This window comes from Acinonyx jubatus, chromosome A3, assembly GCF_027475565.1.
Source record: "Acinonyx jubatus isolate Ajub_Pintada_27869175 chromosome A3, VMU_Ajub_asm_v1.0, whole genome shotgun sequence".
Classification (NCBI taxonomy): domain Eukaryota; kingdom Metazoa; phylum Chordata; class Mammalia; order Carnivora; family Felidae; genus Acinonyx; species Acinonyx jubatus.
The window spans coordinates 135,881,058-135,908,839 of record NC_069388.1 but is presented as its reverse complement, the minus strand read 5'-3'; the positions used below and the strand labels follow the sequence as shown (position 1 = coordinate 135,908,839).

Sequence of the window (27,782 nt, the reverse complement as noted above, 5' to 3'; positions counted from 1 at the left end):
TACATCTTCACGGAATGTTTTACTCTGGGTATGTTCAGAAAGAACAGTTGAGACATCATCCCCGTAAACAAAGTAGTAATGGCTAATACGTACAATGCACCCGGCACTGTGCTCTTTCTACAGGATCCTTAAAAGAGCCGTATGTGATTATTAGCCACCATCCACAGGCGAAGAAACCCAGGTCTTGAAGTAGTGTGTCACATCCAGTTGGAAACAGGATTCCAGACCATGGCTCTGAACCCCCATTCTATCCAGGGTGCTTGGAGTGCCGCGCCCTCCCCAGGGCTCTGCATCGCAGCAGGTGAGCAAGGACGAGCCCCTGACGTCAGAGAAGGAGACTGACTATACCTTAAACGGTTTATTCTCAGGGCACCACCCTCTAGCCAGCTTACACTACTGGACTTAGAAAGAAACATTCTGTCGAATAGACATATGCAGTTACGGGCCAGTTACGAAAAATTACGGTGAAGAAAACACTATAATTAGTGAGTGCAAAAGATTATTGGAGCACAAAAGAAAGACCGATTAATAATTGGATACGAAGGTCAGGCAGACACGTGGCTGTCTGGGGAGTAAAATGCTACTTTAAAATCTTCATGAGTTTTCAAAATGTTTTAATGGCTAATAATGAAGATCACACTCATATATTTTGAATTACCATTGTTAAATTTTTTAAAGTTGGATTTACTAGTAGGGCTAAGGGCACAGACGACTCTCTACAAAAAGTTAGGCATGAGAGTTATAAAATTTATTAAAAAGCCCATAAAGATGATGCTAATCCTCCATCACTTTCCTAGAAGATCACGGTGTCCGTCTGAGCATGTGACTCCAAGCCAGGGCACTGTCTCTCCATTCCACCTCTCTGATTGAACTGAAGGTAAACAAACTCTTAACAAATTAAAAAAGAAGAAGAAGAAGAAGAATTAAAAATATGGATAAAATCAGAACTAGAAAATGGAAAGCTCCCCTTAGGGGAAGTTGAGGATCCAACGGCTTCCCCGGGGCACGTCTCCCTGCCCCTGGCCGCAGCCCTCCCCAGGGGTGAGCTGAACCACCGTGATAAAAGACGCAGCTCGCCCGCCCACGGGGGACTTCACACCACGGCCTCACGGGGACGGATCCCGGCCACGCTGTCCTCAACAGGCTGCTTGGAACGCCGCAGGGGCCAGGGCCAGGACCTGGATTCGGGTCTCACACCACCGGTTTTCCTCGCTCAGGGCTCGAGAAGCCCTGCAAACTCCGCTTCCTCTGCCGCAGTCCGTCTGTCTTCGGGGTGAAATACTGAATGCAAAGGGGTCCGACCAGGAGGCCCGTGTTCCAGTTGTGACTCGGCCACTTCTGGCCGTTTTACTCTGGGGCAAGTCACTGACTTGTTCTGGGTTCTTGCTGCAGCGTAAGTGTATTTAGGAAGCTGGATCTCTAAGAATTCTTTGTTCGAACTGAAACATCTGTGGATCCCTTAGCTAAGACTTTAAATGATTAAGTGGAAGTTGTTACCACACGTGCTCCTGGGCCCATATGGCTGCCAGTTACCTGTCTGTGCTGACTCCCCTTCCTGCAGCAAAGAAGCCCCAGCACGTGAAGATCCTCTGTCCGTGAAGCCCAAAGTATGCCTGGCAGCCCAGGAGGGAAAAAAAAAAAAGACCCCACATTCCACACCTCTTGGTGCCCAGGGAGGGCGTTTCTCGTACAAGCCGTGTCTTAGTCCATTCGGGCCGCTAGAACACAGAGCACAGACTGGGTGGCTTACAAACGAGGAATGTACTTTTCACGGCTCTGGGGGCTGAAAGCCTGAGACCAGGGCACCAGCAAGGTCAGGTCCGCTGAGACCCTCTTCCTGGATCATTGAGGCCATCCTCTTGCCGTGTCCTCACGTGGCGGGCAGGGTAAGGAAGCGCTGTGGGTCAATCCCGTTCGTGATGACTCCACTGTGATAACCTGAGCACCTTCCAGAGGCCCCACCTCCTCACGCCTGGACCATGCAGGTTAGGGTACAACCTACAAACCTGGGGGGAGACACACAGCCCACAGCAACTGGACAAGGTGGACGTCCTTTGCAGCATCTGCTGTAGGGGTGGGGAAACAGCTAGAACCTAACAGCTCACAGGAATACTACCAGCTAACTGTCTCTTTATTAGCACACTTTTACAGATAAATTCAAAACTAAAAAGCCATAAAGTAGGGGCACCTGGGTGGCTCAGTCAGTTGAGCATCCGACTTCAGCTCAGGTCATGCTCTCACAGTTCGTGAGTTCAAGCCCCGCGTCGGGCTCTGTGCTGACGGCTCGGAGCCTGGAGCCTGCTTCAGATTCTGTGCCTCCCTCTCTCTCCGCCCACCCCTGCTTGTATTCTGTCTCTCTCTGTCTTTCAAAAATGAATAAACATTAAAAAAAAATTTTTTTGATAAAAAATAAAAATACATACAGTAGAACTCTATCTTTTAAAAAGAAATTCCGGGGGCGCCTGGGTGGCTCAGTCAGTTGAGTGTCTGACTCTTGGTTTCAATCCAGGTCACGATCTCACAGTTTGTCGGATCGAGCCCCATGTTGGGCTGTGTGCTCACAGTGCAGAACCTGCTTGGGATTCCCTCTCTCTCTCTCTCTCTCTCTCTCTGCCCCTCCTCTGCTCATGTGCACTCGCCTGCCCTCTCTCTCTCTGAAAAATAAATGAATAAACCTTGAAATAAAAAATAAATAAATAAATAAATAAATAAATAAATAAAACAGAAAATCTGAGGTGTAATCAGTACTGGGAAGAGGGGGTGGGGAGAGGAGAGTGGAAGAAGAGGGGAGGGGGAGGTATTCAGGTTTCAGTTAGTCTGGGGTGGGGCTGAGAGTCTCAATTTCTAACCAATGCCCAGGCCATTCTGAGGGTAGCCAAAGACAGAGCCTGCAGCCAGATGGGGCTCACAAACAAAGCTATCCTTAATCAAAACACAAATACAGAGCAATGGGGTTTACAAATTCAAAACGAAAGTTAAAACGGAAAAGGTCTATCCAGGGAAAGCAGCCACTCAGTGGTCCACCACCACCTCCCTCCCCCACCCCCGCCCTCCCCTTCAGGGATCAGCCTTTCCACTGACCATGCTGAGAGAGGACAGGTCTGGGTCCTCTGTCACCCTGGCGCTCGTCCCCCAGCCACGTAAGAAATGGGAAGCTAGCAACATGCAAAGAAAGTCTTTGGGCAAAGCACAGCACAAAGCAAACCCCTTGGGTCTGAAACCCCTTGTTGGGAGTCTGCCTAGACTTCCCCACTGGACAGCACAGGGCACACGGCCTCCGAGAGAAGGAACACCCCCCTGCCCCCTGAAGGAGAGCCCCAGACCTGCCCATCCTGCTCCCAGCACCCAGCCCCGTGCCAAGCTAAGGGCAGAAAGCAAAGCAGCTCACCTGACAAAGAAGGCCAGCAACTGTGACAGCTCCCAAGGTTTTCAGAAAATGGCACAGCTGAATTAAGTAGGACTGACTCGAGACTGGCACTTTCTAGGGAACTAATGCCCCCCTCCCCCAGGAGCTGATGGCCCGAGGCGAAGCCAGGGGCCATTAACCCTCCCCAGCCAGTAAGCAGGAGTCGGGAGCAGCGCCACAGGCCAGGGGCCCCCAGCCCGGGCGTGGGCAGAGCGGCCTGACCTGAGGACACTGACAGCCCCGGCCTGCGGCCTGCGCTGCAGTGTGGGTGTCTGCAGGGAGGCTACAGGGAGCCCCGAGGGCGCGCACCCCTACTGGCCCCAGGGGACAGCGGAGGCTCCTGCGGAAGCGCGGAGGAGAGAGGACCGACCGCAGCTCTGCCTCGGCCACAGTCCGGCTCGACCCCCGGGAAAGACCACACAACTGCCAAGGGCCAGCGCCAGGTCTGTTCAGGCACGGGGTCAACGACACCTGTCCCCTGGCGGCGGCAGGTGTGGGAGTCGCCCTGACCCGGCCTGCCCGGCTCTCCCACGTCCCCACGCTGGAAGCGTGTACCCTTCAGACACTCGGTCCACGGGGAGTTCCTGGGGGAGGGGAAAGAACCCACCTGAGCTCCCCCCGTGCCAGCGCTTGGCCGGTGCCACGCAACACCCCACAGAAGGCGGCCGCGAACTGCACTGATCGTGCAGTTCAATGCGGAGCCACCAGGTGGGGAATCCCCATCCTCACTCTCCGGGAAGCACGCAGAGCTCGGGTCACCCTCCGTCAGGAAATAAGCCTGGGGACCGGCTGCCGGAGGCTGGGGTGTATAGGGGCAACTGCTCATCCCTTCCGACGGGCTGGAAAACCGTGCCCGCCGGGGACGTGGGGGACGCCGGAGCCACCGAGCTCCCAGACGGCTGTGCGCGTCCCGGGATCCACCCCCCACCCCCCCCACCGCAGCTGGCCACGGCCCCAGGGAACACATCCCACGTGGAGGAAGCATGTGGCGTGTGCAAGGAACCGTACACGTCATACACAAGAGAAACACACGCGGCGCAGAAGAGGAACAGGCGTGCCACGCGTGGGAGGAAGCCCGGCGCGCGTGCGGGGGCGGGTCCAGGCCGGGGAAGGAGCCTGCGGCCAGGGCCAGTGACACAGCACAGCGCACCCTCCGGCCGCCAGCCTTGGCTCAGGCGCCTTCCCGTGGGGGAGGCTGCAGTGCCACGGGGAAGGGACCCCGCGTCCTGCTCTCTCCCAGGACCACGTGCAGCGGGCCCGGTTCCCCATCCCAGTGGAAGCTCAGCTGCAAGCACAGGTCTGTTAGCTCACTTGTGCATCTGAGACACAACATGGTGGGGGGGGGGGGGGCACATTAACATACAAAGTCAGCATTTGTTGAACGAAGGAGTGCAGACGGACGCCTTCCCCAGAAACAGAAAGGGAAGAACCAGCCTGTCACCCCAATCTTTTGGAGTCACACACCAAATGCCACTGCGTGTGAAGCCTGGGAACAGGGCGTCATCGGACTCCTCATTCAACCTTCCGTTCAGCCGTGGCTACCAGACGAACTGAAGCCAGAGGCTGCAGCCTTCCCTAGCAGCTTGGCTAGGAAGTCCTGAAAGGAGGAGGACAGCAGGTGACACATGGTTCTGCAAGACAGCACCCAAGGAGCCGTCGTAAACCAGCGATTTGGAAAAGGGTTCCAAAGAACTACATCCTCGATGCCATAAAATATAAGTTAAATATACAACTTTTCTGTGCCTACCACTGGAGAGCTAGGTCTCTCTAGGACTGATTATTAAGAACCAAAGTCATTCAGTACAAAAAGGTTTCTTTCCCTAGGTCCAAGGACTGATGCCTGTATTCCGGAAACCAGGGCTGTGTGCACAAGAAACTACCCTGATACCACAGGACACGCAAAGCTACAAACGTTTGTCCCAGGATGCCAGTCTCACCCGCCAACCCCGGGGACTCACAACTCACCGGACAGTGCTCCCCAAGAGGTGGTCCCAGAGCCTGCCAGAGATGCACGTGCTGGGGCCCAACCCCAATGTGATTTGGCTCCAAAAAAGGATTTAAGTACTTCATGTCACTTGGGGCTGATCCCTTCTTGGTGTCATAACCAAATGGCATATAATTTTGGCTGAGAAAACCAGGTATAATGTAACCTATTCCCGTAACTTATGAATGCCTTCATTGCCTCATTGGTTTTTAATTCATTTAGCTTTTAATGGAAGCATCCCTCATTAGATAATAATAAAGTGTCCCCTATTCTCATAAAGTTAAAAAGCTGATAACTCCACCAAAAAGGTTAATGGGACAGCCTCGGAATAGAGCGGAACTAAAAAGCAAGTAGGTGAGAAAAGATGCTTGGTGGCCTGGAGACAGAGCCAGCTGGAATTCTCTAACACCTGTCCTGTGACAAATTCCGCACAGTCGACCAGCAGACAGAAGCCGCGAGTCTGCCTTCAGACTCCCACCTGGCTCTGTCCCTCCGTCACCGCAGCCCCAGACGGCAGTGTCATTACGCGGGTTCCTCTTTTCCCTGCAACATGGCCACTGGAAACTATTTTTGTAAATAAATCACTCGCATCTGGCACTTTCCAAAAGTAACACACACACACACACACACACACATTCAGAAAAATGAAAATCGGAAAGACAATTTACCTCACAAATGCTCAGATCACCCAAAGGTAACCGTGGCTCCAATTTTGAGGCCTTTTGACTAGTTCCCCCCTGGTCTTTTTCTATGTAGAGATTCAGTTTTGTATTTTATCCACTACTTGTCTAATTGAGGTGTAACTGACATAACATTACATTAGGTTCAGGTATTCATAGAAGGATTCGGTATTTGTATCTATTGAAAAATCATCTACTTTCTTACCACCACAGTGATCACACAATATGTATGATTTTGACATTTCACTGAACCGTCTAACGAGTCTTAAATTATGACACTCATGAGGCGTTTATGACTTCATGAGCGCAGCGCGTGACCTCTGCTCCACTGCGAGGAACCAGGCTCAGCGGGGTGGAATCATGTGACTCTGCCCCCATCCACCCTCACACGGGCACATTTTGATCGCTCCTAACTATTTCACAATTATGTGCACCGCTGCAGTGACAGTCCTTGTATATAAAGCTTTTTCCATGTTTTGGAAAATAAAAAAACATATTATAAAATATAAAAATATATAAATAATATAAACACTAATTTGTCAAGCTCTAGATACATGTCACCCAATCAGCTGCCTGATTTCAATGACCGAAAATGATTTTAAACGACTATGCCAGTTCAGAATCCCTCATCGAGGCGCTTGGGTGGCGCAGTGTGTTAAGCATCCGACTTCAGCTCAGGTCACGATCTCACAGTTTGTGGGTTCGAGCCCCGTGTCGGGTTCTGTGCTGACAGCTCGGAGCCTGGAGTCTGTTTCCAGATCCTGCGTCTCCCCCTCTCTGCCCCTCCCCTGCTTGCACTGTGTTTCTCCCTCTCTTTCTCTCTCAAAAGTAAGTAAAAATTTAAAAATAAATAAATAATAAAATCCCTCATCGATAATATGACAGCGGCTATGTCACTACCCCCTGCCCAGCACCAAATACCCTCCCACAGCTATGTTACAGCCACCTCCCCTGTGTGACAGTGGTAACTGGGCGGAGACCCGGCACCAAGAGACACGGCCTTTTGCGCATTTCCCAAGGATCCAGGACGGTGCACATCTTCACAACGTCCTCAGCACCTGTGAGGTACAGAAAGTAGACGGCTTGATCCCCATTTTGGTGATGAGGATAATGAAGCCCGGCAAGGTTAATCCGTTCGGTCAGGGTCGCAGGTGGACCGAACGCTGATCTGTGAGGATCCAACACTTCTTCTACAACAGTGGCCACAACAGTGGGGGCCACATCTTGCATCTCGTGTCTGCCTGCAGTACGTGGCAGTGAGAGCCCAGAGCTCGAGGTTGAAACGGGACCGTGGCCTCATCCAGGCTCAGCCAGAACGAATGCTGTGAGCACGCGGCGGGGCCGTCCAGGGGCCCGCGTGGAAGCAGGGATGCCAACCACGTGCCCTGGCCTGCTTCTCGACCCCTCACCCGGTGAACCCCGCATCACCACAGCCTAAACCACAGCGGTACCGCCACGGGAGTTTAAGTCATTGAGCTCAATTATTACATTCGGTTGGGTATTTAAATCCCAATGCAAGTTTTATTTTGTTTGTGTGGCATTAATTTTCTCAAATGGTGCTTGAAAAATCAAGAGCAAAATGGTTATAAAACTAAGAATAGGCTTAGTAATTAACATGTATACATTTGTCAAAAATAGTTACCTGATTATCATATTTAAGAGACTGCGTCCCAACCAAAAACCGAATGGCATCTGTTTCTGCAGTCTGAGGTGTCAGAGCACGTGCCTGCAGGGGGGAAGGAAAATGCACACACATTTATGAAGTTAGATGTAACGGTTAGAGATTAGAAAGCCAGTTACCTCCTGTACCGCCGCTGGAGTATCCATTCATGCGAAGTGTCTGCAAGGTAACTTAGAAATATGTACGGACAGCCTTCAGCTTGTGCCTGCTTTGTGACACAACAATTCCACCTCAGATGTGTATATGGAAACAACTGTAGACGGGCACAAAAAAATAAGCAGTAAAGATGTAAGTGGTGTTTTTAATAAAAGCGCAATTTTCAACAGAAATAGATTGGCCAAACAAATCATCCTCTGACAACACAGCAGAAAACGGCTCCCAGCAATGGCAGAGCAGGTGGTTCAAACCACGTCTCCTGCAGAGGAAAACTGTACAAACTAAACGAAATACTCCGAATTTGTTTCAAGGCCCCTGGAAGCCAGCACAGTGATGAGTGAGTGCCAAGGTCTTGGAAATGAGGGAAGGTCAGAGAGGAAAGCCTGACCTCCAGCCCCCTTTCAGCTAGAGGCACCTGTCACTTTGGAAAGTGTGGTGAGCGGCCGATGTGGAGGAGAGTTTGTGACAGGCTCGTGGGGCCGAGGGTACACACACTGAGTACACAGGGAAGAGGTCGGCAAAACACTAAAGTTCTGGGTTGGGATCCCTTGGGGATCAGGCCAGGCGTGAAGGTGGACTAGAATGAGGTCAACCCGGACACACTACGATCTGGGTCATCTTAGTCCTCGATTGGATTTTAAGTGATCTGAGCAGGCTCGTGCTCCTGGGCTGGCCAGATACCTGCCAGAAGTAACAGTAAATCCTCTAGAGGAAGACAGACGTCCAAAGTTTCTACAGTTTTTCTCACAATGTCAAACACTGAATCAAAAATAACTAGTCATACAATGAGTCAAAATCATATGATCAAAAGCCAAACAACAAACAACAGAAAGGGGCCTGTCGAGCATTCAGATGATCAGGTTCTCTGGGAAACAAGCTCTAAAGCATCAAGTTTTATGCACAGATTTTGTGGGAGCATTCTCGGGAATGATGCCATGGAAGGGTGAAGGAAGCAGGACTGTGCAGAGGCAAAGAGGAACCTCAGTGCCACAGGGAGACTGGAGCTGGGACAGTCCCTCAGAGTGAAGCCAACATGGCCAGGCCCTTGTGCCACCCAGTCCCCACCCCCATCCAGTAGGCTGTCCCTGGAGAAGGGTGGGACTTCGGTGGGACTTAGGGCAAAGTGACTCTGTTCCACTGAGGGCGAACTCTAAAAGCAGGACCCACTGATTGCTCTCAGCCACCAACAATCCCAGAATCTGCTGGATTTTCTGACAAAGAAATCTGGGCAGTGCACCACAGCAGGAATCACAACACCTGTGATTAATATGCTCAATAATTAAAATTAAGAACTCCAGGTGAAGAATCTGAGGCCTAGAGAGGAAAAGACTGTGTACAACTGGTAAATATTAGTGTTGTGACAAGTACTGCAGGCTTACGAATTCAAACCCAGATCTCTTTCAGCACAACCACTAACTGTGCCTACGTCAAGTCCCTGTTTCCCTGTAGCTCATGCTCGGATGCCGGTGGGAGGCAGAATAGTGGCCCCCAAAAATGTCCGCATCCCAATCCCCAGAACCTGTGCAGAGAGACTTTGCGGGTGCGATTAGGTTAAGGATCTTGAGATGGAGATTATCCTGAATCACCTAGTCACACGGGTCCTTACGAGCAGAAAGCCCTCTCTGGATGTCGTCAGACGGATGCGTCACAGAAGAGAGAACCGGAGAGGTGGCGGCACGAGGGGCGCAGGAAGCCTGCCAGGGCTGCAGACAGCTGGGAGCACGTGGGCAGCAGCCGCTGCAGGCTCTGGGGATGGAAGGAGCCCACGGAGCAGGGAGCACAGGAGCCTCCAGAAGCTGGAAGAAGCAAGGTCACAGACTCTCCCGAGCCTCCAGGAAGCAGTGCAGCCATACCAAGGCCTTGATTTTAGCCCAGTGAGGCCCCTGTTGGGCCCCTGAGCCATAAGGCAGTAAGAGCTGTTCCTCTGAACCATTGAGCTGGTGCTGACTCGTTACGGCAGCAACAGGAAACTGATTCACTACGTGGGCCACACACGGTTCACTACATGGGCCACCGTCCACACGCGGCTAGAAACAGACATGACGCCCCACTCCCTCCTCTGTCACATCTAATCCCTGAATTTCTTGATTCATTCTTTTTAAAACAAGGTAAGAGAAACATGGAAACCATTGTCCTGACCACCCAGTCTGTCTGGTTTTGATTTGGTCTCTGAGTTATCGGTCACCCAAAGGCTTGGTGACAATTTCACGTCATGCTCCGTAGCACCTCTGTCCCCACCCCTCCTCACAAAGGCTTCCTGGCACAAAAATATCAACTACCCAAACACATTCCAGTAACACCAAGAAAATACACGTGCAAAGCAGCATTCACATTATTAGACATCCGGAGGGAAAAGTCTATTCTGGCCAATATGCCTACGACTTCTTCAGCAAAACCGGACTGGACAATTTTTGGAGTCTTACACAGATCTCTGTGCAAAACTGATGAACTCTTTGTGAATCTATATACCTTCTGCCAAAAATGTACATACAAGTAAATTCTGCACATAACATCAGCAAATTCAGACCCTCCAAATCCTAGCTAATTTAAACACCACGCAGAGGAAAAGGATTCTCGTGAGGAAGCGTCCATGCCATCACAGAGAGACAAAACCTCACCTTCTCCGAAGGCAGAACCCTGACTCAACAGAGGGGACGCAGACCTGGGTCCAGCTTCAGACAAGAACACTACATCTCAAACGGAGGTACATGTCATCACCCCAGAGAGAAAAAGCCTGAAGATCCCCCAAAACAGGACCCAGAAGCGGACCCAGCTGAAAGGAAATGATTATTTTCCATTAAGACACTCATCTATGCTTCGAGTTGGTAATCACGAGTTGACTACATGACATTTGTGAGTGGCAGCTGCCGTGGAAGGTCCCACAGAGGGCAGGACATCGGCCCTGCCCTCAGGGCACAGACTTGCAGGGCGAGACGAGCTCGGACAGAGCAGGTGGAAAACGACCGTGTGACACAGCCACAGGCACACACCGCACGGGAGCAAAGTAACACTCGCCAGAGCGCACCCACGCACTCAATTTCAGGTGGAAGGCAGGATCAAATGCCACCACCTTAGAGGAGAAGAAAGCCAGAAGGAAGGAAGCTGTCTCAGGCTGCTGGCCTGGAAAACAGGGCAGTCCGCGGCCACGGAGGCTGCTGGGTGCCCGTGGTGAGCCAGCACGCAGTCGGCCTCGTGCCCCAGCAGTTCGGGCCCCAGACCCGCACACCCGCGCAGAGACCATGGGAAACACACAAAAAAGTAAAGTCCACGAGATCATCTGCTTTGCCACAGTTTTGGAAAAGCACTACAAATCTGACACTACGCATTCTGTCACCCACAATAAGACGCTGCTTTTTTAAAAAACTGAAGGGCCGAATTATTCTTGTTTAAAAAAAAAGTCTGAACCGAATCTTTAAAAATTACGGCGAAATCTCAAAAACAGTTCATCTAAGATCCTTCCATTACGTTACTGGGTAAAATTATGATCATAACTTAGCTCCGGCCATTCAGGTGACAGATGCGTATGTGTCCGTAATTCTGGTCCTTTGATGAAGTGAGTGATGAAATGACCTTCCGAGGCTAGTCGTTAATGATGGTTCTGAGGTGCTCCAATGACCTTGTTATGAGAAGATCAGATTTTAGGGTATAAAAGGTCACAACACATCTGCACATATCATAGCCTGATTCACCTTCATAATTCAATGAAGTAGACCCAAAGTCAAGATAGATAATGTAACTCCTACTCGGGAGATAAAGACACCGAGGACCGGAGAGGTTACGGGACTTAGTCACGGTCACAAAACTCCTAGAGGAGGCACGACACGCACTCCCATGCTTGACTCTGCTTCTCTCTGTTACGGGGACGCAGGGACCCGGCCACACAGGTAAGAGATTTATCTATGGGACTGAAGTTGGAGCCTGGGTCACCCTGTTCTCAAAAGCAAGGCCACAGCCCTTTCCTCACGCGGCCTTCTCTCCGTCTGCCTGACCGCTGAGGGAGCCAACCCCGGACGAGGCAACCAGAGACGCCGAGAAGGGCTGGGGAAGGGGCGTCGGAAGCGTCAGGAAAGCCCCTCTGCGTTACGGGAACCACAAACCTCACGACCTTCCAGGACTCCCTGAGTCCATAAACCCCCCCTGGGAAATTCAGAACTGTTTTCCTCTTCTCACTAGTCTGAGCAAGCAAACGCTCACTCTGCGTGAACCCCCCGCCAAGAAGAGCCACCCCCAGGTAAGCGCAGGGCCACCCCTGAAGGCCAGCGAGCGGAGCAGGACTTTGCTCTAAGAGGGGGGACCCAGGGTGGGTTGACCCCTCTACCCTGAGCAGTCTCCCCGCCCCAGAAAAGGCCTCTTTCCCAAGAGTGGCCCCCAGGTCAGGGGGGTGACAGACCAGGAAGCTAGAGGTGACCGGACACGTGTCTCCACGGCAGACCGCCTTCCACACATAAAAGAAAGCAAGGCCCCAACGTCTCGCTCAGTGCTGAACACCCACTTCTCGTCTCCTGGGCCCAGATCGCCCCGGCGGGCCCCCGGGCCACGAGAGCACCGCGCCTCACGAGCTACCAGATAACTGTGGCGACGACACCGCCCCTGGGGACCACGGGGCCGCAGCGCACAGTCACGCGCACGCTCACTCACACGCTCGCCCCCCCCCCCCCCCCCCCCCCCCGTACGTGCAAAGGCCGGCCTCTCGGCTCCGCCAGGGGCTGCCGCCCGCCCCGCGCCCACGCTGCTTTGCCCTGCCGGCTCCGCTCCAGGCCCCGGTGCAGCCCGGCGCCCTCCTTCAGCAAACTCGACTCACGCTTGAGGCAACACGGAAACCATCAGCCGGCCTCGTGGAGACGCCGCCCCTGCCCGCCTGCCCCTGCCGGCCTGCCCGGGAGAAGGGGCGCCCCCTGCCTGCCTCACCACAGGAGGGGTGCCCCGCCCTCCCGCAGCACACGACATTGGTCAGCCCTCTTTCTTCTCTTCCCTCTCCTCTTCTCTGGCTTCTTCCCCTTAGCTGGGAAAATCAAGTCACACGTCCCCTTGTCCTTTGAAAATACCTTGCCTTGACCCATCTACCTTCGTTCTTGCATTCACGGCAAGTTTAATGGTGGTGTAGACAGGATAAGCCTTCCTCGGCTCTGACCCTTCCTCCCTCCCGATGACCCGGCCTCACCAAGCCACTCCGCAGCACTGCCCTCCTAGGGCCCCCCGCGTCACGGCCACCAGACGCTCCGACGCAGGACCCCTCGGTCCCCTGGCCCCCCAGGACCCAGGAGGTCACCACCCGCCCTGTCTTCCCCCCATCCTCCCTTCTCACGCTGGGGCTCTGTGCCCACGGTTCCGTGCACACTCTTCCCGGCCCCGCGGCCTTCCCTTTCCCACGAGCATCGTCGCTGTAACCAGGCCGGTGATCTCGCCCCACTGAGCAGGTGCACAGGGGCACATCTGGCCTGAGGCCAGTCCCCAGCAGCGCCTGACGCCCTCTGCCTGGCAGGCCTACCAGCCCGGACCTCCCGAGTCCGCACCCGCCCTCCCTGCTCAACATTCACACCCCACCCCTCCCCGCTCCTTGCTTAATCTACCTTTTCACAACCTCTGAAGCCGCTTTTCCGCCAGGAGCCTTTTTACTGCAGCTCACCCTCCACGTGCCTCCTCGTCAAGTCGACCCAGGACGGCGGGTCCTCCAGCAAGAGGCTTCGGGCTTCAGTCCCCCTTCCGGACCCCAGGGAATCACACGAAAGCCAGAAAGAAACGGGAACAGCGAGTGACCACAGAGCCACAGCCAGTGTGCAGAGAGGACCGGGCAAGGTGGACACGCTCAAGCCACCTCGGGCCTGAGGACCGAAGGGAAGCTCCCGGGGCGCCTGCGTGCAGTGGGGTAACAGAGCAAACCCCTAGAAGAAATACACAGAACATTGCACTAAAAACGTCCCTGAAAAAGCTCTACATAAAATATCAAACGGAACCCAGCAGAGGACTATCTCGCGACCAAGTGGAATTTGGTCCCAGAATGCCAGGGTGGCCCCACAATTTGAAAGTCAGTGATTTAAGAGACCAAAGAGACCAAAAGGGAAAACTCATACGTCACATGGTCCGTTCCACAGACATGACAAGCGTTTGAAAACCTCAAATAGCCACCTTCAACTCTAAAGCTCCTAACGGGTAAGACCGAGAGCCCTGCGGCCACGAGCCTGACGCCCAGGGACTTCCTGACCCGACGGAAGCAGCCGCGAGTGCTGACCGGCCCGGCCCTGCAAAGGCAGCAGCCCCAGCCCGCTGTCCAGGCCGTGCCCACCACGGGGCTCCCGGAGAACCTGCCGGCACAGGTGCCGCGAAGCCAGCCTCACTCACCCCTGCTTGTGTGGCTCCAGGCTCTGCAGGGCGGCTGACTAGTGCGGTGGCAAAGCCAGGGAAAGTGACCGAAAGGACCCCGCACCACCTTCGCACAAGTTCTCATCCCCACACGGCCCCTCCTGGCCGAGCTCAGCTGGTGAACGCGTAAGGAGGGCAGCACCCAGCTTAAACGGGAGCTATGGGACATGCCCCCCCCCCCCCCGTCCACATCTCCTCCACGGCGCCCGCGGTGCCCCTCATTCATGCTTTGCCTACCTCTGCTACCCAAGTGTGTGCCATGCCACCGCTGGCTGGAGTCGCCCCTCCAGCGGGGCACAGCGGTCACTGGCCCCCACAACTAGAGAAGGTCTGGGGCGCCTGGTGGCTCAGTCAGTTAAGCATCCACCTCCTGGTTTCAGCTCAGGTCATGATCTCACAGTTCGTGGGATCGAGCCCCACGTCCGGCTCTGCACTGACAGCACAGCCTGTTTGGGATTCTCTCTCTCCCTCTCTGTGCCCCTACCCTGCTGGAGCACACACTGCCTCTCTCAAAATAAATAAATAAGCTTAAAAAAAAAAAAAGAAAAAGAAAAACCAGAGAAGGTCTTCTTAACGTCAAAAGTTTCAAAGAAGTAAGCATGCAGGAGAGAAACAATCTTGTTTGTAGAGACGTTTGAAATAGTCGTGAAGAACGACCGTTCTGTTAGCTGTGAACTGCGGGTTAAAACTCAAGCTCAAAAAGTTGATTTCTCCTGCCCAGTGCACTAAGAGTGTGTGTGAGGGCATCTCGAGTCCCGTTTACACTCTAAAAAGTTCAAACAGTGCTGGAGAGACATCAACAACAAAAATCACAATCACTGGTAAAGATTAACATATACGATATTCTAATATGCAGCAAATGTGCAAAATGGAACTGTGAGATGGCCCTGTGCTAAGATGTGTCACTGTGAAAATGCAGTGTCTTTGTGCTGAGTTTGGGAGCGGCCAATCCACTTACCATGTGACCACAGTTATTTTATGTCCTGTAAAATAACTCTCCTCCCTTTCAGGAAAGAGCTCGAAAGCCCACCCAAGAAACGGTAGTTTATTACTTGTCTCATTAACGTCAACAGACTCCAATCATCACCTTGCAGAGCAAATTTGACAGGAATACCATGCCTGGACCATCTAGGCTACAGTAACAGAAACTCGAGCACAAGGGGTCCCTGGGGGGCTCAGTCGGTTGAACGTCCGACTTCCACTCAGGTCATGATCTCACAGTTTGTGGGTTCCGGCCCCGTGTTGGGCTCTGTGCTGACGGCTCAGAGCCTGGAGCCTGCTTCGGATTCTGCCTCTCTGTCCCTGCCCTGCTCATGCTCTGTCTCTCTCTCTCTCTCTCTCTCTCAAAAATTAAAAAAAAAACATTAAAAAAATGTTTTAAATTTTTTTTTCAACGTTTATTTATTTTTGGGACAGAGAGAGACAGAGCATGAACGGGGGAGGGGCAGAGAGAGAGGGAAACACAGAATCAGAAACAGGCTCCAGGCTCCGAGCCATCAGCCCAGAGCCCGACGCGGGGCTCGAACTCCCGGACCGCGAGATCGTGACCTGGCTGAAGTCGGACGCTTAACCGACTGCGCCACCCAGGTGCCCCTAAAAAAATGTTTTAAAGAAAAGAAAAAAACCAGGAGGACAAAACGATGCAAGACAGGGAAGTGGAGCGCCCGGATAGGAAACCAGCATTTTTCAGGTACGTAGCTAGCGAGTGCAACACTAAGCGGGCAATTTGGGATATTTACGCATACAAAAATCCGGTGTGAAACCTAAAACTCACATTGTTCCTGCAAACATTCTGAAAAGCTGGGTAAACAAGTCTTTATATAATAAACACAAGTCTTCATATCTTTATTTCAATGTTCTATGTATCTTAAGTTCAATGGCTTAAGTTCAGTCTACATTCGCTAATGACCTGTCGATGTGAACTCACAGGGTGACGAGTCCCTAGACTGTCCAGTCCAATCTTCTGCCCGATGCAAGAATGCTCTCGAGGCACTGTTCATAAACCCCAAATAGACACACTCCTCAAAAACCAGGTTCTGACCACCGAGTACCACAAATAAATTCCACACTTTCAGCAGGGAAGTCAAGGACACCTCCTGCCCGATCCCATCAAAATCTCATTTACTCTTTCCCTTTTAGCTCCACTGTCACATCACCCAGAAGGCCACATCAACTTCGGTACACAAACCAATCGCCCAGGCAGCCCAAGGGAATGCAGATTCTGATTCTCCAGGTCTGCCTCTGGTGACAGGACAGCTGCCGGTCGGGCGAGGACACTCTGAGTTGCAAGGGTCTACACAGCCTTCCTGACTCTGCCCATCAGAACTACCCGGTCTCGGTGGTATCAGAATCTGTTTCACTTTACAGAATAGATTTCAAAAGCCAGACCGTCCCACCTCTTATGCCAGACCTTGTACCAACAGCTCAGGAGGGAATGGAGCTAAATTAGTATTAATCCAAACAGTTACAAAGCAGGATGTTAACTGCAACCCTCAGGACCGCCACGCTGCAGAATTCTCGGGGGCAGGGAGCGGGGAGCCGGCTCCTACCCCCCACCGAGGCAGCTCTTCCTTGCCCGGAAAAATGGGAGCAGGCACAACTTTTCTGGCAGGTTCTCCGGCCAGAGTCTAGGACTGGAGAGCACGCCAGGAGATGAAAATGCCCTTCTCCTTCCCTGCGCCCTCCCACACCCCCTCCCCAAATCTGTGGGCTTGGTCACATACAACCTCACCAGAGCCAAGGAGGAAAAAGAACTGAGGGGACAAAGCAAGGAAGTGAGAAGGAGCCATAATTAGGACATGAGGCGAGGACAAGGATGCCTGAGGTTCGGGAGGGTCCTACAGCCACAAGCCCAGAGCGATGTGCACCCAAGTACTCAAAACACGGCAAACACGGGTCCTGCTTGAGGAAAATTTAGCTGTAGAAATACATGCATGTATCTGTACAAGGTACCTGTACACACAGAAGGTATATATGTACACAAATTGTACACGTACACGTGTACATACGTATAGATCCCATCCGAGCCACAGCACTTGAGAAAGAAAAAATATCAAGAAGACAAAAGCAAGCGCGTGAGTGAGCTGGAACAACAACAACAACAAAAAAAAAAATGGGTGTGGGGTTCCTAACTCCACAACACAAGCAATAACAAAATCCAATCAAAATCGGCTCCAAATTGAGGCTAAATCGGCGGTCCGCTTGGCTGCGCCCTCTAGGCTTCTCCCGAGCCTTGCTGTTTCCCAGGAAAATGTTCTCCCGTATCCCCCTTAACTACAGAAGCCAAAGTATGACCTTTGGTTGAAGACCAACCCTAAGTCAGGCCCCTGATTCCCATCACCAGACCTACGCGTGGCTCTACACGGTGTGGCCTGGACACAGGCAGCGGCCTTGGGTCACAAGCAGTTCGCAGGCACTGTGGACACGGCCTCGCTCCCACCTGCCCATCACCTTGATTGACTCAGTGGCTTAGCAAATAGGTAACCACGCACCTGCTAGGGGGCGAAAGAGAAGTAAGAAATAGCCCCGCTGTCCATTGGGAGGAAGGGGAAGTCTGCGCTTGACCGTTGGCCTCTGACAGCAGTGGTGTCCGAACCGAGGGCCTGACACGGGGGAACCGAGGTGTCTTGTTCTGAATAAAAGGCCTCGGGGCGCCTGGGGGGGGCTCTGCCGGTTAAGCACCTGACTCTTGATTTCTGCTCAGGTCGTGATCTTGCGGTTTGTGAGTTTGAGCCCCGAGTCGGGCTCTGTGCTGACAGCATGGAGCCTGCCTGGGATTCTCTCTCTCTCTCTCTCTCTCTCTCTCTCTCTCTCTCTCTCTCTCTCCCTCCCTCCCTCCCTCCCTCCCTCCCTCCCTCTCTCTCCCTCTCAGGAAAAAAAAAAAAAAATATATATATATATATACACATATATATGTACATATATATATTAAACAAACAAAAAAGGCCTCCAAGAGCAAAGAGGGTGCTGAACAGGAGGAACCCAGGCTGAAACCAACTTCTCTAACAATTACAAGAGGTTTCACTGCTCAAAACCAAAGTGTCCTCAATTTTAAAACGGGAAGAACAATCCCCGCGCCCAGGGCTGGTGTGACAATTAAGCGGCCCGTCAGACGTCTGGCACCTACCACCCGCTCAACAAAAGTCCGCCAAAAATGAAACCGAACACAAACCCCCACATAGGATGAAAGCCATGCTGGAGGTTTTGTGAGAAAGCGGACGGGCCTGGGGCAGAGAGGGACGGGCCCCGGGACCCAGGTGTCCCGGAAAACAGACAACAGAGCAGACAGCAACCTGGCCGGTCAACCTGCCGGAAGTCACCTGCAGGCTGCGGCCGGAGAGTCAACACCCACCAGCAAGACGCAAGGGGAATGAGACAAATGGGGAAAAGGAAGCGTTTCCTCAGCAACAGAAAAATGGAAAGCTATACAAGAAAAAAAATGAAATCCTAGAACCCTACTTGAATCAGCAGCCAGAAATATTTCTAGACCTAGAAAAACGAAGACCCTAAATAAGGATTTGGCAAGAAGTTATGATACCACTGTAGCAGGAGTCTAAAGAAACACAGGGGAGAGCACAGAAAAAACTCAAAGCCCTTAGTGGCGACCTCCAGTCACTACATGGTGTCCAAGAGGTAAAAGCAGATAGGTAAAGATGAGAAGAAAGTTTTCAGTTGGATGTGGTTGTTCTCAGGGAATCAGATCACATGGGATGGGTGTGTTTAGGGCCCGCAGATCTTAATCAGCTTTTCAGCAATTTGACTTCTTGAAAGACTTGTGAACGCTACTTGGAATTTTTTTAACTTTAAATACACAAAAATAAACACAAGTCGGGGCGCCTGGGTGGCTCAGTCGGTTGAGCGGCCGACTTCGGCTCAGGTCACAATCTCACGGTCCGTGAGTTCGAGCCCCGCGGCGGGCTCTGTGATGACAGCTCGGAGCCTGGAGCCTGTTTCGGATTCTGTGTCTCCCTCTCTCTGACCCTCCCCCGTTCATGCTCTGTCTCAAAAATAAATAAACGTTAAAAAAATTTAAAAAAAATAAAAAATAAAAAAATAAACACAAGTCAAAAGTCCCTTCCTATAAGCTAAAAGATGCTGATCACAGGATACGAAAATGTTCTGTAAACACTGATGTGCTCAGCATTTTTATTTTAACAACCCCTGTATGGCCCTCAAGCCTCGTTACTTTCAATCAATGGTCAGTGACCAAATCCCCATCTTCTAGGGTAAACTGCTCTCCACAGTGATGCGAATGTCACTGACAACCAACCCTCCACTGTCACTTTCGGTACTTACCCTTTAACTATAATAATGGTTCTTCGAATTCCAGAATGTCACGACCCACAAGCTGTCCAGAGTAAAGCGGCACAAAAATGTGCTACTTCTTTTAAGATGAAGGAGAAAATCAGACAAAATATTCGATACCCAGGGCAAGGATCCACTCCTTGATATTAATCCCAGGAAAATACAGGTCAAACCCCAGGAAATAACGTTTGTTATCTCAAAGATCCAACACGGAAGATCAAAACCTCTGGGTTACTTAGGAGATTTCTTAAGGAGATCAAAAGTTACAAGGTACACCGGCAGAAGACGTGCACTTGAGGTAGCACATGGTCAGAGAAACTTAGATCTCCCTGTACGTACCCTTTGCATGTGCCCACACATGAACTGGTTCCAGGAGAAAGCCGTGTAACTTTGTAGTTAGGGGCTTTAAAGTTGGCTTGGGTTTAAAGCCTACCTAGGTTAGAGTCCTAAATCTATCAGTTACTGGCTAGGTTGCCTTGGCCCACAGGAAGAAAAACACCTACAAGGACGACTGAGGGATTAGAAATACATACACAGTCTTCAGCAGGGTGCCCAGCACACGGTGACCACATTCAAAAGCTGGTAGTTAAGGCACAGTCTTGGGTGACGGAGCCCGCTGTCAAACCCTGTAAACTGCCCATTCCTCACAGGACACTTTGAAACTGCCTTGTATGGGTTTATCTGTAAGAATTTTGTCTCACTACAATAATTACACACTTATTGAATGCTTACCAAATGCCAGGCACCGTTCTAAGGTTTTGAATTAAATGTATCAACTCATTTAATGTCATAACAGCCACAGGGGATCGAGGCTCATTTTCCCATTTTCTTGGCAAGGAAACTGAGGCCCAAGGCTGCACAGCTAGTAAGTGCTGGAGCCAGGATCTACACTTCAGGAGTTTAGGGGGTGGGCAGGCTTTGCGCAACTAACAGTGCCACTTCTCTCACTGTAAGCTTCTTGAAAGCAAAGATCATTTCTATTTTAACACACATTTGGGGCGCACAATTATGTATCAGATCCTTCCTAGGGCAATGAACAAAGGTTGTTTTTGTTTGTTTTCTTGGTATGTGTCCCTAAGTGCCTTAAGCAGGTTCTCAAAAGCCATCAGAAGAGATGAAAACCAACACAAGGCTCTACCAGGTCCTACACAATGCGACCTACCTGTCCTTCCAGCTCCAATACCCCCTCACTCCTCCACTCCATCCCTACAGACTTCCTATCGGTCCTGCCAAACCGCACATGCATTCCTGCTTCACCACTTACACTGTGGGGGCTCACGCACTTCAGACATTTACTGAGCACCTACTACGTGATGATCACGGTGAACAGGCACTGGAGTACAGGATGAGGCAAAATAGGACATTAGTGGGAAAGAGGTGAGATCCGAAGAGTCTGTGGTTCAGTTCATAGGATTATACCAGTGCTGATTTCTACGCTTTGATCAATGTGCCATGGTCTTGCAGTCCTCAACATTAGGAGAAGCTGGGCGAAGGGTGCAACAGAACTTTCCGTTTATCTTTGCAACTCTTAGGTAAATTTAACACTGTGTCCAAATTAAACGACCCCCTCACCGCCACCACCCCCAAATCACAGATACGGCGCCAGCCTCTGGGAGCTCCAAGGCGGGAGGAAATTGCACACAAGGAGCCAGCCTGCAGAGAGCGGTGGCAATCAGGCCCCAAACAACGTCCAAGGGCTGCCGGGAGAGGGGCGGCGGGGTGTTCCCCGGGGGTCGTGGGCCGCGTCCACCCTGCGTCACGCAGGCCCCAGGGCCTTCCTGGATAAACAAGTCCTGTAAAGGAGCTCCCCGAAGCCTCCGGGTCCTCAGCGGGACAGGGGGAGCTGGGGGTGCAGGAGGGCCTCGCTCTACAAACGCGCGGCGCCGGGGGCCTTGCTGGGACTCACCTGGAACTCCAGCCCGTAGATCACCGGCGCGTCGTCCTCCATGCTGCGGCCGCTCACACGCTTAACGCCTGTCCCCAGAGCGGAGGCGCCCCCAACTCAGCGCCCATTCATTCCCTCCCGCCCAGGCGGCACCGAACCGGGAGCCTTTGGGGCCTAACTCGGCTCCCGTAGGCCACACTTCCTGTGTTTTCCTGATGCGTCATCAGTACGCTCCTCGCCGGCGGCCAATGGCAGCGGCACCGGGCTCGTGCGCATGCTCATTTGATTCCATCCGGGTTCTCAACCCTCCTGACCTCGGGAGGCGGACCCGGCGGGGAGGAGCGGGGACTAGAGCCAGTGGGGTCGAGAGCCGGGCGGGTAGAGCGGTGGGGGAGGGTCCCGGCGGAGGGGAACCGGAGGTGGCGGAGGGGCGTGGGCGGGCTCCAGGGCCTCGCGGGGTCGTCACTCCGCCCCCAGCCCGTAGTTTTGGGGCATTGAGACGTCCCATGCTGGGAGCCCTCCGCGCTCCGTAGCCCACAGAGAACCGCTCACGTGGAGCTGTGGCGCTGCCCTTTATCACCGTTAGTACTTTGCCCGGCGCGGGGACTGATGCTTTACAGAAGCCGGCTTAAGGTTCTTCTCTCTAACCCTGCGACTAGGGTGTCATACTTGCATTTTAGAGATGAGAGGCTGCAAAATTGACCAACGGTTGAGGACATGGAGGTCGTAAAGTGGGATGCTAGGATGTGTGCCCGGTCTGACTCACCTAGGCTCTGCCCAGGGTGCTCAAGGTCAGGAGCCACGCTCCTCCAGGCGGCAGGCATGCCGCAGTGTCCGCACTGGGGGGAGGGGCGGGGGGAGGATGTACTACCAGTGCCGCTGAGTGATGCCTGGCGCCACACCTCTGGCAGGGTCTGACCTGCATTTGACTCTAAATGGGAGCCTGCTGGGAGACCTTGGGTTCCCTGGGCATCTCCAAGCATGGAGGACTTAGCACTTCCAAGGCACCTCCCTTGGCAGTCACAAATGAAACTGCATGGAGTCCCAAAGTGCCATAGCAGAACCCCTTTCACTAAGCTGAATTCCACTGGTTTAGAAGACCACGCGCTTCTACAACTGATTTTTTTTCTCTCTACTCTTAATCTTCTTGACAAATGAGATGTCACTTCACACGTGTAAGGATTCCTGGTAGCAGAAAGTCAAAAAATAGCACGTGTTGGCAGGCAGTGGAGAAAGGGGAAGGCTTATACCTGTTGGTGGGCATGTAAATGGATACAGCCACTGTGGAAAACAGGTTGGAGTTTTCTCAAAAACTTAAAAATGGAAGTACATATGTTCCAGTAATCCCCCTTCTGGGAGTCAAAGGAAATAAAACCACTATATCAAAGAAATATCTGCACCTTATGTCCAGAACAGCCTTAATCACAGTAGTCAACACGTGGAAAAACCTAAGTGTCAACAGACAGATGAATGGATAAACCAAGTGTGGCATTCACACGTCCTCCCCCCCCCCCCCACACACACACACAGTGGAATATTACTTAGCCTTAAGAAAAGAAGGAAATCCTGTCATTTGCAACAACGTGGATGAGTCCGGAGGACATTCTGTTATGTGAAAAAAGCCAAACATAGACAAATACTGCATGATTACACATATACGTGAAAAGTGAACAAATGTGTGTGTGTGTATGTGTATATGACATTGTTGGAGAGGAGCACCTGAGTGTCTCAGTGGGTCAAGCATCCAACTTCATCTCAGGCGACTATCTCGCGGCTGAGTCGGAGTCCTGCGTTGGGCATTGGGTGCTGTGCTGACAGGTCAGAGCCTAGAGCCTGCTTCAGATTCTGGGTCTCTTTCTCTCTCTCTCTCTGCCCCTCCCCCCTCAAAAAATAAACATTAAAAAAATAATCATTGTAGCAGAAGAATGGAGCTTACCAGAGGCTAAGGGGGTGAGAGGAATGGGGAGATACCGATCAAGGGATACAAGTTTTCAATTATGGTGAATAAGTTGTGGAGACCTACTGTACAGGTGTCTATAGTTAATAATAACGTGTCCTATACTTGAAACTTTCGAAGAGTAGATCTCAAGTGTTTTCATCACATATGTATAAAAAAGGTAAGTATGGTGGACACGCTAATTTGCTTAATTGTGGTACTCATTTCACAATGTATACATGTGTCATGACATCACATTGCACACCTTAAATACATACTGTTTTTATTTGTCAAAACTAAAAAAATTAATCAGTTATGAAAGGAAGACAAAAACGGCTTTGCTCGGTTGTATGCCAGCGCCTCACGCCCTGGCAGGCATGGTTAAATTTTGATGGATAGCTGTTGGATGGATGAGGAGTCCTCAGTGATTACAGTAAAAATCAAGGAAGCAGACCCACAGGTCTGAGCATCGTATTCATCGTCTCCGATTGCCTGAGATTAAGTTGTGGAGCTAAGAGAACGCAGAGTCTTTATATTGCTGGATTAAATCTATTTACCTACTACTGGTATTATTCCTACCAGCTTTACGGTTAACGTTATTATTACACAAGTACAAATGCACAGCTGAAAAAGTAGAAAATACCGATAAGCACAAAGAAAAGTCTGTAAAAATAAGTATTTCTTGGGTGCTTTGACCAGAAATAAAAAAGAAAGGGCCTAATCCTCTCTCTTCCACCTACCCTCTCTGGCCCAGGTTTCCCTGTAACCTGAGGATCAGGCTTAGTTTCCTCCCTATCCCGAGGGTTGTGGTCAAGCATCCCCGCCCATTCCCCCGCCCCTTCGCATCACCTTGGTGCGCACGCTCCGCCCACCGCAGCACGAACCGGAAGCGCGCGAAGCAGCCGGCTCCTGCACTGGGCATGCGCGGAATCAGACCGACCGTCCAGCGCGCGCAGGCGCAGAAGCCGGAGAAGGTGCCGGGTCGAGTCCCTCCTTCCGGTATTCATCCACCTTCTCTCCGGACTCTGGTCGCGGCCGACCGTGACCGCCTCTCCAACCCCAGTGGGCGGGTGGCAGGTGAGACTCAGGGCCCGGGCTGTGGGGAGGGAGTCGGGTCGTCCCTAACCGCAGCCCCGCCGGTCCTGACCTCAGCCCCTCGCTGGCTTGTCCCCTGGCCGGTCTTCCCGCAGAGGGGGGGGGGTCTCTTCTGTGTTCTCCCCGTTGGGGAGCTCCTCTCCGGGGACTCCTCCTAAGGGACTCTTGGGGGGGGGGGTGTGCTCCCCGAGGTCTCCTCCTTGGAGGTCTCCTGCAGGTCCCAGCTGTGGCACTCAGCAGCTCGGCCCTGAGCAAGCCCCTTAATCTGTCTTCTTGTGGGTCGGCTCTTCTGTGTACGGACATGACCTGCCCACCCAAACTCGGTATCGTGCGGGTAAAATGCGGCGGTTTGTGCGAAAGCACAGACGCCAGGGTGAATGTTGCCTATTATTACACATCCTGATCCCTCCCAAAGCAGCCTTCGGGACGGGACCGACCGATAGTGTTGTACACCGTGAAGACTGACAGCCTTTGTTGTAAAAGAAACACAAGGCTCAAAGATAGCTTCTAAAACGTGTCGGTTTTCCTCAAGCTTGGACACAAAAGTTTAACACTTGGACCTACGGTTTCTACCTTTTTATGGTGGTTGGAAGATAAGGTGTCCTTCTATCCAGATGCTTTACTCCTGGCTTCTTTTCGTGAATTCAGGACATGGTACCCAGTGACAGACCAGGCGCCCGGCCCACTGTGGTGGGGTGGGAGAGGCAGAGGAGAGTGCAAATAGGATACTTTAGCGGTGACGTGTCTCACCCCGTCCTCACGTTCTGTGGTTGCTAACAGGATCTTCACCAGTCCAAGAGCCCCTGTTACCGCTGTGCTTCATCATTAAAATCACAGTTACCGTGCTTGTGTATACGTAGCTCCTTACGGTGTAAAAGTGCCTGTGCACCAGTCACTGGTTATTCCTCGTTACCCCAGTGTGCTCTAAGAAACCAGGACTAAGACAAAGTTACTCCTCAAAAGTCACTTAGCAGGGAAGCTGGGACTCCAGCGGTTCTTAACAGCTTGCGTCCAGTGCTCTTCCTGACTCCCCCTGCTGCTCTGGATCATGATCTGTCCCAGCAACCTCGCAGGGAGAGCAAAGGCGGAAAACCTGTGTTGAAATCCTGCAGCACCAAATATTGTCAGTGTGACTTTGGCCAGATCACTTGGTTTTCTCTGCTGCGTAATGGACGTAGTAGTCCTTTATAAGTTGGTCCTGAGGATTAAATAGGACAAGACATGTTGGGGCATGTCATGTGGGTGGCTCAGTCAGATAAGCGTCTGACTCTTGACTTCCACTCAGGTCATGATCCCGGGGTTGTGGGGTCGAGCCCCGAGTTGGGCTCTGAGCCGAGTGTGGAGCCTGCTTGGGATTCTCTGTCTGTCCCTCTTTCTGCCCCTCCCCTGCTTGCTCTCTTTCTCAAAATAAATAAACATTTCAAAAAATAAGATAATAAATGTAAAATGTTTCATCTATTGTGGGTGTTCTTTACATGGGGGTTTTTGTAAGTCTATGCTAATTAGATTTCCACTATATGACATATATTTTCACGGAAATAGGGTTTACACTATTGCAATCTGGTAAAAGACTTATAATTCCAACATCATGTCCACAAAGGGGACCTGCCCTATTGTAGTTTTCGTTGTTCTTAATGAAACTTTTCAGTTCTCCAATAATCACTTGGAGTTAGTACTTAAAAAAAAAAAAAATCTTAAGGCATTAATTAAGGGCCTGGTGCAAAGCACTCACCTGAACAAAAAGTCTACTTCAGTTGCTACCATGTTGATGCTCACATAAGCTGAAATGTCTATGGTTTAATAAAAATTATTGAGTCAATAATAGGAGTAATTATAGTACACACAAATCAAAAACATACCTGTGCTTTCCCGTTTTTTAACTATGCAATATGAAGACCCCACGTAACATTCATGAAGATACACAGAGATCAAGTGCACACCTGGCCCAGTCTTCTGCCCACAAGCATAAGAAATGGACAGTCGTCAATGGCTTTCTCACGTGTCCCTCCCTGATATAACCTTCCCTTGGCACCACCCCCAGCTCCCTCTCCAGATGAATTGAGTATTAGCATCACCTTGCTTTTGCACTTGTATTCCTAAAACAATGTATTGTTTAATTTACATGTTTTTGAATTTTATATAGAAAATCATACTGCTTATTTTCTAGCATGGCCCATTCATTTTACATTTAATGTTCCATTTTCAGTATGCTGTTTATTGTGCCTATGAGCAGTGCTTGTGTCCAGTGTTTTGTTTTTTGTTTTTTGTTTTTTGTTGATCTTTGGAAAGTGGCCGGTACTTTGTTTGGATTTGCTGTTTATAAGCATTCACAGTCCTAGCTTATGGTACCACGTGCAGGAGTCCCTCTGTGATGCATAGGTCGTGGGACCTCTTACTGTCCTCACCGGGACTCTTGAGAATGAAAAGAGGTACTTAATGGAATGTAAGAAACAAAGCAGGTGAACATACAGGGAGAGGGGGAGACAGACAGAAAGAGGGAAAGGAACCGTAAGAGACGCTTAGCGATAGAGAACAAAATGAGGGTTCGTAGAGGGAGGTGTGGGGGGGGATGGGCTAGATGGGTGATGGGGATTAAGGAGGGCACTTGTCCTGTTGAACACTGGGTGTTCTATGTGAATGATGAATCACTAAATTCTGTTCCTGAAAACAAAAAACAAGGTAGTTAACTTTACAGTAACCATATGCACAAAGTGGAAGCATCCTGGAAAAGTAAAGATGTGTGGCTGTGGAGTTACAGGATATGTGCTTGTGAAATGTGTATCCTTTTCAGCCTGTTCAAATCTTTGGCCTGTTTTTCTGTTGGGTTGTTTATTGTCTGATTGAGTTCCGGGAATTTTTATCTATTCTCCGTATTAATTAAGAAATCTGACAGTACCCAGTGTAGGGGAATGTGTTGCGCAAGAATACTTTCACACTGCTAACTACTCATGTAAACTGGTACAAACACTCGGGAAGGCAGTTTGGCATTTTCTAGTAAGGAAGAAGACATGTATTCTCTATGACCCAACGTACACATAACGTGTATTTATTTTATTTTAGAGAGAGAGTGTGTAAGCAGGGGAGAGGGAAAAAGAATCTTAAGCAGACTCCACAGAGCTCAGCACAGAGCCCCACGCGGGGCTCCACCCCACGACCCTGGGATCGTGACCCGAGCTGATACCAGGAGCCAGACGCTCAAACAACTAATCCGCCCAGGCGCCCCACACGTAACGTTTAACAACGTGAGGAAATTTGCTTGTGTGCACCAGGTGACGTGTATGAGAACGTTCACAAC

General features: G+C 51.3%; 2 protein-coding genes across 5 annotated transcripts in view; one reads left to right on the top strand and one right to left on the bottom strand.

Moving 5' to 3' along the window:
* EIPR1 (EARP complex and GARP complex interacting protein 1) overlaps positions 1–21,670 on the bottom strand; it is a 120,349-nt gene extending 98,679 nt beyond the window's left edge. Inside the window, exons 1-2 of one of the 3 annotated variants that reach the window (XM_027077788.2) lie at positions 21,478–21,669; positions 7,713–7,796 (exon numbers count right to left, since the gene is read on the bottom strand). In XM_027077788.2, coding sequence (XP_026933589.1) covers positions 7,713–7,796; positions 21,478–21,519 — 126 coding nt within the window. In that variant the 5' untranslated portion in view covers positions 21,520–21,669. Of the gene's footprint in view, positions 1–7,712; positions 7,797–21,477 lie in introns of all 3 variants that reach the window. The other 2 variants (XM_027077789.2, XM_027077790.2) reach the window with 2 other exon arrangements.
* A 2,639-nt stretch (positions 21,671–24,309) lies between these two features.
* Positions 24,310–27,782, top strand: part of TRAPPC12 (trafficking protein particle complex subunit 12) — an 81,366-nt gene continuing 77,893 nt past the window's right edge. For both annotated transcript variants that reach the window (XM_027077791.2, XM_053201302.1), the window contains exon 1: positions 24,310–24,469. The gene's annotated coding sequence lies outside the window, so the exon portion shown is untranslated. The remainder of the gene's footprint in view (positions 24,470–27,782) is intronic.